Source organism: Micropterus salmoides, unplaced genomic scaffold (genome assembly GCF_014851395.1).
Source record: "Micropterus salmoides isolate LMB-PRFRI ecotype aquatic unplaced genomic scaffold, ASM1485139v1 Ms_hic_scaffold_11, whole genome shotgun sequence".
Taxonomy (NCBI): domain Eukaryota; kingdom Metazoa; phylum Chordata; class Actinopteri; order Centrarchiformes; family Centrarchidae; genus Micropterus; species Micropterus salmoides.
In genome coordinates, this window is record NW_024040152.1 from 13,811,702 (window position 1) to 13,823,819 (window position 12,118).

Consider the following 12,118-nt stretch of genomic DNA (forward strand, 5'->3'; position numbering starts at 1 on the left):
AATCTGGTGTCAGACAAAAAATGCAGACAGAAGCAGAATAATAGATGTTTATGAAGCAGGTAATCAGAATCTTGATGACGAAAGGGGAAAGAGTTTGGCCAGGGTGTTGATCTTATTTAGGTTAGGGTTAAGTGTTTTCAGGTTACAGACCTACACACTGTACACCAAACAACGGGGCTGAATCATTCACAAGTTGAATCCAGCCCACATCCATTCATTCTTTCCAATCAGTGGTTTAACATACGAGTAGGCTGACCCAAGGTGATTGCTTGTTCTAAATTTAACCCAAGGTGTTTATGTGGGAGCAATTTTGTACTAAAAAAGTCTCATGTTGTGTGTCACTCATGACAAGACCACATCACTTCCTGGTTGATACTGTATTGGGACAGTCCCTATGGCAACAGCAGTGAGGGTGGCAAGAATTTGATTAATTTAATTCTGTTTATTACAAAAGTTATGAGGCATTTTGGCGGCAGAGAGGATGATTTGAGGAAAGATTTGAGAGAATATGAGCGTGTGTGTGTAAATGTCTGTGTACCTGTGTGTATGCAGTAGTTTTGTTTTGTTCCTCCATGGTATTATCTCACTATAAGCCTTTTTATTTGTCTGAAACCACAAACTGTGAGACAACTTTTTGTTCTGTCCATTTGAAACTTTTTTCTCTCTTGTTCTCTCTCTCCCTGACAAGCGTGCACACACACACACACACACGCACACAAATACACAGCTACTTCCCTTTTGTGAAAACATGCAAATCTGCCCAACGACCAACTAATTATATCTGCCACCTGCATAATAAACTCTCAGTCCTCCTTTTTCTCCCCCCCCACCCTCTGCATCTCTTCTCTCTTCATCCTTGTTGTTTCTCATGTTGCAGATGAGCAATGACACTATGGCAATGGGATTTTCACATCAGCTTATTGCTGTGCTTTTATCAAAGCAATACAGAAAATACTCTTATTTGACTTTCTTCCAACAAGCAGGTGGTCAAGCATGGTTTCACCATTGGGGGGCAGCAGTGACACATGGAGAAGATGACAAACCTGCTCCACTGACCACCAGTGCAATCAATATAAGGGAAGAAGTCATAGATAAAGTGAGACACTCCCTGATCAAAATAATATTCAACACACTTGTTTCAGTGAAACAAATGTGACAAAAGTGGACTTTGGTACATGCAGTGTCTTTCGGGGAAGGGGGAAGTGGCGGTCAGCTACAAAAGCTCCACTCTCACACTCACACAGGCTAAAACCCAGGGTCAGGGAACACATGCACACTGACCACAGGATTTCCCTCAAATAAATGGACTTTTGCAAAAAGCTAATTTGGTCACCAGCCATGTGGATGCAAACTTGGTTAATCTATTATTAGGGTCAGTTTGTGGTAATCCCAAAGTTACATATACAATATAGTACTGTTTTGGTAATATATGGCTGAAACTGTCCAATGTTGCTCAATGTCTGGTGAAAAACCACTGAATCTGCAACATGTACAAACAATACAAAAAACGTCATGTCTTCCTCTCAAGATACACACATTTAAAACATTAACAAATTGTAATGCAAAATAGAATTAAGAATATTTGTTACTTGGATTACATCGGACTATTGTGTGCTCAAATAATCAGTATGTACAGTGTACAATACCAAAGCCAAATCCACCATATAAAATGATTGTCCAGCTCATAAAACAGTTGTAACGTGAAGTTCCCAAAGTGCTGCCTCTTGTACTGTACTGCCTGCTCGCAGGACACACGGGGAAGGTGTATATTGATTCATGGCTCAAAATGGCCTACAGACAGTAGCATGGTGGATAATGTGGTCAGTAATACAGTGGTGGGACAGTATATCAAGATGCTGTGTCTTTTTCTCACTTCCCCTCGCGACTTCCCCTTGTACCGGGTTGAACGCATAGTGCTAAACCCAACACTTACTGTCAGTGAGGCTATTAATATTAGCCTGTTCTCTCTCACTCTCTCTCACTCTCTTTCACTCTATCTTTTAAAAACCTCCCACTCTTTTACAACACATTGCTGCACACACAAACACACAGCTAATTTTTATTTGACACAGAGCAGAGCTACATGTTATTAATTGTGCCATTTTAATGAACTTCTCTAACTTAATTTGAGAATGAGAGGCAGCATCTCTTAACAGTGGCTCATAGTTTGTCTTTAAGGGGTAAAAACTTAATTTCCAGTAATGTTAAGAAGCATTTTTCCATGTATAAGGTTAAATTACCCACGTCTATTTTGCCCATCGTTAAGCTGTTACAGCATATGCTAATCTTACAACAAAGCGAGAGTTTTTCTTTGACCCTGTCAGAGCCACACAATACTCACTGTTTCTGAAACAGACCAAATTTAATGCTGTATAATCCTGTGTCATGAATAAATGACGCAACAGAAAGGAACGAGGAACAAAAGTGTCTGTGCTCAGGCTGGACTGTTTCTGTTATTCTCCTCTGGGTATTTTGGCTGAGATGAAACTCCACTGCAACCACCCTTAACCCCCCACCAACACCCCCCCCCCACCACCCCACTTCCTGATTCAGGACACAACCCCATCGCCAAGGGGGATGTCTGGAAACCGGAGTCATCACACCTACTAACGACAGATTTCAAAAACCAAGCAGCGCTGAGGGGTGCCTAATTTTGATTGCAAAGGAATATTTTCCATTTAAAAGTTAGCCTCAAAAAGTCTGCTAACCAGCTCAATAGCTTTAGCACATCTGCATGAGGACAACATTTCAGCATGAAACAAGGAGCTGAACAAAGAAAAATAAGAGTGAATAAGTAGATCATGACAGAATATTTAAGAATAAAGGAAAGGAATTGAAAAGGAAAATCTAACAATACAGTAAGAAGCTAAATTAAAACCTGAGATGTGACAGCAACTTCAGGTTGACCATCAAGGATGTGACATTTTATTATGGTCTGTGCTGCTGACATTGTTTCATCAGTTTTAAGTTTGTCAATTAAAACATAACCTACTGTGTCTCCGTAAAAAATACTAAATACTAAAGACGTAAAATGCTAAATATGAGCACATAAAATACCTTACATATGCAAATGCTGCTGGAATATAAGCAGATGTCACGGTGGCAGGTCTTTGACAGTGAGAACCATGACAATTTAAACTATATGCAGAATTATGTTCATTTTTCAGAGTAAAACAAATATGTTTTCAATTAATGCATTGATGCAGGGATTGAGCAGGGATGTAAATGCAGAAGGTGAGACTCTTCATGACCATACAACACATACACATTAAAATTGGGGAAACGCCTCTTTATAGCCAAAGGCAACACTTAATATTTCTCATTTATTCATTTACAATTCTGGCATAAATTAGCAAAACTGCTGACCTGTTTAAACAACGTTAACGTGACCCAGATAGTAGAATGCGAATGTGACAATGTTTTTGTTAACATTCTAAATAAATCCACTTGCAATGTGATGTAATGATATGTCACTCTGGTTTGAATAACTCACGGTCACAGCAGTGACCACAACAGGTTAAGAAGTGACTCTAAGTGGTTTTATTAACTAATGAATCACTTATTGATAGACACAGCACATTGTCAAAGAAATGTGTAATTCTTTAGAAATCATAACAGCCCATCAAAGACTGAGAAACATGAGCTAATTGACATTTTAAAATATTTTTCTGGTAATTGGTGAGTCAGTTAACAACCTGCTGTGCTTTTCTCTTCAGCTAAGACTGTGACTACCACTTCTTTCAGCCTGAGCTGAGCCCCCAAACAAGGCCCATATAGGGCAAGAACTGTCACATTTTGTTCTGCTTTGTTTTCATACCAATTTTGAAATACTGATGACAATGATTTTAGGCTTTTCCCCTTTCAAGTGTCTGTCTTTTTGTTTAAGTATATTTGCATCTGTGTGCTTTCAAAACGTGCTTTGAATGAACAGAAAAATTAATATTTGAAAATGAGCAAAGCAATAATCAGTGCAACCCTCCCATGCCTCCAACACACACATACATGCACAGAAAGTTAACACCGGTTTCAAAGTTGCACGGCAAGAAACCTTACCAGTTAAATATCTCTGAACTGAACACATATGTAACGCGGTGCTAAGCAATATAAAGAATGAGGGGTTTTATGATGACAAATAAAAATTAATTCAAATCACAATATAGAAAAACACTGGCGAGATGTGCAAGCTGCAACACTGGTATTTCATTACCAGTGCATATCAAAAAACTTTTTTACTATATTTTCTTCAAGCTTTTTTAGCATTCAGTATTCAGTATAAACACAAACACACACTTATACACACACAGAGGCATGCTATGGGCGAGGTGTCTGACCTTTCCCTCTGCCTGCGACAGGCGTCCACCCATCCATCCATCCATCCATCCACATCTTTCTCTTCGTACCACCTCTCCCTCTTTGATGCTCTCTAATTAGCTCAGCTTGTTAGACTCAGTGGTATTAATCAACAGCGTAGACACAGTTCTCTTTCTCTCTCTCTCTCTCTCTCTCTCTCTCTCTCTCTCTCACACACACACACACACAGACACAAGAACACACATACACACATACACACACACACAGTGTCCTCTCCGTCACGCAAAGCTTAATTGGTCTTGGTAAATGAAGGCCAGCAGAGAGAGGGCTGCACAGACAGTCACTCACCTGGCAACCACATACTGGAGAAGTCCTTTGCCGCTATAGCTGCTGTCTTGGTCATATCTGTGTCTGTGTGAGAGAGTGTGTGTCCGCTATGTAAAGAAAAACTCTCACTCTCCCCCGTCTCTGTCTCTCTCTAACCAAAAAGGAGGAGTGTATTAAATCATATGGTTGAGAGAATCACTCTCTACATCCCTCTCCTCTCTCTCTCTCTCTCTCTCTCTCTCTCTCTCACAAACGCACATGACAGTCCACACCCCCAAGCCCCACCCCCCACCCCACATCCTGCAGCAGAACAGGAAGTAAGCCTCAAAAGAATAGGGACTTGGCACAGAGGAGAGAAAAATACAAAAAAGAAAAGAAAGAAAGGGGGACACGCAAGAGGTTAGGGAGTGGGAGAGAGTGAGTGAGTGAGCGAGCAGATCGAATAGATAGACAAGGTGAAAAAGAGGGGGATGACGGGTGCAGATGGAAAGTGATGGCGCGGCTGGAAACAGCCACTCACACACGCTCACTCACGCAAGAGAAAAACAGCAAGCTTGACATTCTGACCGAAGAGTGTGTGATACATTTGTACAACATATGACCCAGTGTGCCTTCAAAAACCTATCCAAACCTCAAGTGATGAGACTTTTTCCTCAACTCTAAGTTATTTTAACAAGCTCCTGTTTCTTCTACCATGAGTCATGACCATCTGTCCTCGGTCATATCTGTGTCTATGTCAAGACTGTGGGATTGTTGTTAGCAAGTACATCGGTGGGTGTAAGGTGGTCTGTCGAGGGAGTTTGGCACAAACAAGAGAAGATGTGAGACATCCTCAGCTAAGTTTACCAGCCACAGCTCCACTCAAACCCAAGCGGAAGGAAAAAGTCAGTCACAACAATCACTGTACTACTGACCACGACATACTGTGGGCTGCACACAGTGTTACCCCACAGAAAGCCACACACTAAATTGGTACATGTGACAGGTAGTCGTGGAATGAAAGTGGAACATTATAGATAAACAAGATATGAGCCTCTATCAGTGCCGCCCACTAGGATTAACAGACTAAGAAGCTGCTAAATAAGTGAAAATATGATGTCGGGGAATGATCTTGAGGAAGGAGAATAGCGTGTTTCAGCAGAAATACTGCCTAGACTTTTAAATCTGAAAGTGTCGAGGTGCTACTCTGACAGCAGGCTGAGCTGACCACAAGGTGGCACTCTTGATTCTCAAATGAGTGAACAGGCTCCATCTACGGAAGAGGAGAGGAGGCAGCCCACTGATCGCCCCCTCCCTCTCTTTGCTTTTCCCTTGGTCCGAGTTCACTAATTCAAAAGCTAACGGCAGCAGAGTTCCCAAGTTTAACCTTATAAATACTTTATGTGGTGATTTACAACAGTCCAATGTACTGCTGGATAGACGCTCACTGAGCATATAGCACTGCACTGGAGGTGCCCTCAGTTATTCATCTTCATCCTCAAATACATACAAAATACTGATGTTCTGACACATGTAAATATATATTTACCATTAAGACAATATCAGTATAGAAACTCTGGTGAGATGGGTACAGAGCTTTCCTATAAATGCAAAATATTCTTTGGTAAATAGTTGGATTTAGAGCTGATCAGTCGATTAACAACCAACACTGGCAACTATTTTGATAGTTGATTAATTATTTTGGTGATTTTTCCAAAAGCCTAACTTCTCAAAGTGAGGATTTGCTGCTTTGTCATTTAGTAAACTGAATGTCTTTGAGTTTTGGCCTCATGATCTGATAAAACAAGGAATTCGAGGATGCCATCTTAGACCGAAACTCTGATGGGGGTTTCATTTATTAATCTAGAAAATAATCTGATAGTAAAAATAATCATTAATTACAGCTCTAGCGAGATTTGCTTGTTCTTTCTTTTTTGTGGTGCTAATCAAACATACAGCTAATATAGCAGCCCAAGATCTGCCAGACTCCAGACAGACTTAAATCCTGAGACAAATCTTCAGTTTCACCAATTTATTTGGAGGTAAGGTTTTGACCCAATCAGTGGCCAGGCCTGTCCGAGGACTTTGACAGACTGCACGTTGGGAAGGGGGCGTCTCTTTGGGTCAGAGGTCGTCTGGGCAGCCTGGCTTTGGCCGTGACCTTTGTTCAAACTGCAATCTACCCACATAACTACCACAGTGTGTATCTTTGCATGTGTACGTCTGAGAAGTAAGTAATAAGTGGTTGGTAAAATTTGATTGTGCTAAAGTGTGAGTGTGTGTGCCATACACACAAACACAAACACAAACAAACAGACACACACACACACACACACACCTCCTTCCTGCCCCTGCAAGGTCTGAATCTTGGTTACCCTGGAAACCAGGCCTTGCAACACTGCAGCCTCGCCATTTAGATGATATTGGGATGATGAGAAATGGTCTCAATTATGCTGACCTATTAACACATACTTTATAACAAACTGTGATATTATTAACTTGGAAAATAAACTAAATTAATATAAAAAAGTATTAATTTGATTATTATTATTAGCGAATATGAGGTATGTTTGCGCAGTGTGTTTTGGTCACCACCAGAAGTTATGTTTATAAGATAACAAACACACACACCAACACACACACTCATACACACATACACAATGTGATAGTGGGACCCCAGGGAGGAGGATGGGGGGAGGCTGAGGCCTCTAGAGCGCCATCAATCACTCCAATGTCAGGGAGAGTGGGAGAGGCAGGGGGTTACTAAGAGCAAGAAAAAGAGGAGTAGTAAAAAAAAAAAAAATGGAAGGGAATGAAGGAGAAGGGAACGAGTGATGGTGGGAGACTGAGAGACAGGGATAAAAAGATAAAAGATGTTAGCTGGGGGTGAGGAAGGTGGGAGGAGACTGTATGTATAATGGGTCATTGCAGGGACAATTCAGAGGTCTCCAAACCAGTTCAGCATCCCTCTACGGCTCGGTCCTCCTATATCTAGTGCAGCCTCAAGCCTGGAGCGCACACTGGCTCTAATTCATATAATCCATCATATTCCTCTTCTTATAGAGGGGACAGAACACGGCTCAGTGATGGACAAACCAAGTCCTCTGCACAGTCCAACAGCAAGGCTATATTCTACAAGGTGAGAGATTTAAAATTTAGTCTAGTGTATAGTTGTGTGTGTGCAGGTGTAGCCCCATGAGGAGTTGCAGGATTATAAACAGTAGGTCTAGAAGTGTGTAGACTACAGAGGTTGAGGTTTTGTATGAGAAGCAGCAGGGGCTATAACACACTCACACTGTTGGCTGCCGTGGGACCGGTGCCATGTCACACACACATACAAGCCTCCTACACTATTCCTAACACCTATTCCTCTCCTGTCCTTAAACCTCTCAATCGCTGCTTTTCCTCTGGCCCCACCGCCCCTCCATCCCTCTCTCACACCATTCCCCTCTTCTCTATATCATCTCAGCAGCCCATAGGGAGCTTGTCTAGACAGACACCGCTCTCTCCCACGGCGTTACCAAGGTTGAAGCTCAAATCTTTTTCTTCGCTCCCCTCTTCTTCTTCTTCTTCTTCTTCTTCTTCCTCTTCCTCCTCCTCCTCTCCTAGCACAAGAGCATAGGGTCTACTGGGACGGACTGGTGGCCTTCATCGCCAGCTCAAGGAGCATTGAGGCCCGTTTAGACCAAACTGTTCACTTACACTTACAAAGCAGGCTGTTGTGTAGAATTAGCTTTCATATTAGTCCAATTAAAATACAAAAAAGGGAGTACTTTAGTTATGGCAACCATTGTCTTTTCATGCTCTTTCTGCCCATCCATCCCCTCTTTCACCTTCGCCTGCTCTGCCTTTTTACCTTCAAACCCTCTCATCATCATCCCACTCTTTTTTTGCGACCTTCCCCCTTTTCTTTCTCCAATTCAAACTTTCTCTTCTCCTCCTCTGTCTCTCTTTTTCTATCAGACCTGCTGGTCAGCAGCAGCTGTGACATCACTGGCCACTGTTCTCCGCTTGGATTGGACACTCGGCCACGTTGCCAGGCAACAGCAGTGAAAGGTCTCAGTGTGAGCGTGTGAGTGTGTATGTGTGTGTTTATGTCTGTTTATAGCTACGTGAGTGAAAGGTGTGTGAGCGATTTTCCTCGCCTTGCCCTTTATCTGTGCATGAAGAATGATCAGAACAGATCTACTTCTATGCTTTATCTCAGATCAAAGCATGTAGATGATTGTGCTGCCTCGCCACTCTCCTCCACCACAGAAGAAGAGAGATGTGTGTGCATTGCGTGAATGAAAAAGAAAGAGGGTACGAGTGTGTGTGCGCGTCAGTATCTGCACTTGCGTCGGACCAAATAAATGTGTATGTTCATGTCGTATACGGGTATGTGTCTGTATGTTGTGTGTGTGTGTGTGTGTGTGTGTGTGTGTGTGTGTGTGTGTGTATGTACGTGTGTGTGTAAGCCCCCGGGAGCGGGTGGTTATTGTATCTGACACAGCGGCTCTTTCTCGCGCCTCATATTTCTGGGCCGATCGATTCCTCTGACTCCCGACAAGACAATAATCGCACCTCCCTCTCTCACTCCATCACTACCATTATTACTGACCTCCCCAGGGAACGAACAGGGTGGAGGGAGGGAGAGAAGGATGAGGAAGAAAGAAAGGATGGAGGGAGGGTGAGGAATGAGAGGGGGGCATAGAGTTGACAAAATGAGCCTATGATGATGAAAAAGCTAAAAGGGACAATGCTGAAAATGAGACAGTGAGAGCTGGCCTGGAAAAGGGACATCAGCGGTGTAGAAAAGGAGAAGAGGGCGAGAGCGAGGAAGTTGAGATAAGGTGATGGAGGGATGAGGTCCGAGGGAGAAAAAAGGGCAGGAACGATGTGGATATGACATCTGTGCGAGGTGATAGAGTGAAGGGAAGAATGAGAGAAAGCTAAAGCATAACAGGAAAGGACAGGAAGGAGGGGGGGGGGAAAGCGAGCAATATAGATCATGCTGAGAAAAGAAAGGAGGACACAAGTGAAGGAGTGCAGAGAGAGTGAGAGACGGAGGGCCGAATGGAGGGACAATAACGGAGAGAATTAGTGGAGGAGAGATGAAGGATTCGCGCTATCTTCTTCTAATAAAGGAGAGAATGAGAGACAGGGATCGGGGAGGGAGACGGAGGGGGAGGGGGTTAGACTGAGGTGAAAGAAGGAGAGAGAGAAAGAGAGAGAGAGAGAAAAACATATAGAAACACACACACACATATATATATAGAGCGGTGGCTGTAGCGCAGTGGAGGTCAGCGCGCAGAAATATTATTAAATTGACAAGACTACAATAGTTGATTGGCAGGCTGACTCCTGCACTGCCATTCAGTGGAGAAGAATGGAGACAAGGACTCACACACACACACACACACACACACACACACACACACACACACACACACTCACAAAATGCATCTGTAGTTTCACCAAACAATCAACACAGCATGTAGAGATGTAGAAACACACACTGTCTTTTGTCTGTTTTGCGTGTGCATGTGTGTGTGTGTGTGTGTGTGTGTGTGTCTCAGTTGCCTGCGTGAGCCTGTCACTGCCGTGTCTCTATGCTTTGAATCCAGATTACAATTACAGTAATTGGCTCTCAATTCAAGGGATTGCTGTTTGACCCCCTCACCTCTCTCTCTCTCCCTTGCCCACCCCCACACATTTTGCCTCTTCCTCTATCTACCCTCCTCCTCCTCATCAATATTCCTCCACCTCCCCTCTACCTGTATTGCTACATCCATCTTTCTCTCCCCCTGTCCCTCCCTTCCTTTTCTCGTCCTTATCCCTATTCCCCCCTGTACACACATTCACACACTAAATATCTTCTTGCCACTTTTCCTCCCTCATCTCCCTGATTCTACCTTTCTCCCCGATAGTTGGGGAAACGGGGAATCTATTGTATACTTTCTTCATCCTGTATTTATTATGGAGAGATAGCTGTTCAGCTATACAGTCAGGGGATATATTGTGCATTTGGGGAAAGAGGTGAAAGAGAGATAAAAAGAAGGAGGTAAGGAAAGGGGGTGATAGAGGTGGTGGTGATGGTGTGTTGGAGAGGTGGTGTTGAAGAGATCGAGGAGGAGGGGGGTTAGGAAATTGGTCTGGCTAGCGGAACAGCTTTTCACCTCTCTCTCTCTCTCTTTCTCTCTCCCTCTCTTTCTCTCTCCCTCTCTCTATTCTGCTTTGTATTCTGCAGAGATGACAGGGGGAAAGCTTTATTGCTCCGAGTTTGTATCGATCGGGGCCCCTCTAAGGGGGGAGGCCGGGGGACGCGCTGAGCAGGCCCTTTCTCAACGACCGCGGCGCCAACACCCCCCCAAAGCCTCTCCTCCGCTCCTGCTCACCCCCCTCCTCCCAAACCCTTCTCTTGCTCGCAAGCTCGCTCGGAAATTCAAATTCAAGGCTCTTATTCTCAAAGGTTATAGGAGAGGGAGAGCAAGAGAATGAGAGAGAGAGATTGAATGAAAGAGAGATGGAGGCATCTGGCTTCTTCCCCTGACTGAGGCCCTGAATGGAGCTGAGATCTGATAAGCAGAGCCCACAAACACAAACAAGGGAAGAAATTGAGAAATAAAGGAAAGCAAAAGAGGAATATATCAGCCCCCATCCTCTTCTTTTCTTCCCTATCTTTCCATCCCGTTTCCCCTCTCACTAACTGTCCCCTGCCCTCTCCTCCTCCCTACTGTATCTCCATTTTTTTCCGAGGTGAAAATGATTTTGTTGACAGGTGAAGAATGAGCTGGGTCTGAGCATGCATACTCTCTGCTTCTGTCCTCGTTAGAGGGACACTAGGATTAGGGTTCACACTGAATACTCAATGAGTGCAAAATTAAACTCCCTTTTAAAATTCCCTCTGAAATCCAGCTTGCAAAATAGAAATCACAACAAACAGAGATAAAAATCATGAAGTTAAAATAACAAATTACTGCTCTTCAGGCTTCTTTTTTCACCTCTTCTTTTTGACAGGCATTAAATAAAAAGGGGGCAAAACCCAATGTCAAAGCCATGGCCAACTGACCAAACACTTGACTCACACATGGAAGTATCCATGTGTACACACACACACACAAACACACACAGACAACCTATTTATCCGTTAATGTCATGCACAGCACTGCAGTAAGGCTGGGGAGAACAACAGATTGTCCATCAGGGGGTTACAGGGTTCAAGTCCATGACCAGAGGGCTAGAGGAAGGTTAGGGTGTTGTAGGTTCAACTCCCAGGGGGCGAGGAGGATCCCTGCTGTCTCCCGTCCGACTCCAATCCACCCCCTGAAAACCTCCTCCAGGACAATATAACCCCCCCCGCTCCACCCTTCTTTTCTCTTCTCCATCCTGCTGCTGGCCCTTTTAAGCCCTGCTTAGTCTGATCACACACGTGTAAACCTGAGCCTTGCCTCCAGACTCTCTCTATTTGTCTCAGATGTGCACATGCATGCGCACATGCTGGCCTGCTCAACACACACAC

At 43.7% G+C, this 12,118-nt stretch overlaps 1 protein-coding gene across 6 annotated transcripts in view; it reads right to left on the reverse strand.

Annotated features, from left to right (window-relative positions):
* pou2f2a (POU class 2 homeobox 2a) overlaps positions 1-12,118 on the reverse strand; it is a 39,103-nt gene that overhangs the window by 10,779 nt on the left and 16,206 nt on the right. Inside the window, exon 1 of one of the 6 annotated variants that reach the window (XM_038711042.1) lies at positions 4,660-4,813. The exons of 4 other annotated variants lie outside the window; for them this stretch is intronic. In XM_038711042.1, the coding sequence (XP_038566970.1) occupies positions 4,660-4,714 (55 nt within the window). In that variant the 5' untranslated portion in view covers positions 4,715-4,813. Of the gene's footprint in view, positions 1-4,659; positions 4,814-12,118 lie in introns of those variants that run through there. One more of the 6 variants, XM_038711047.1, reaches the window with a different exon arrangement.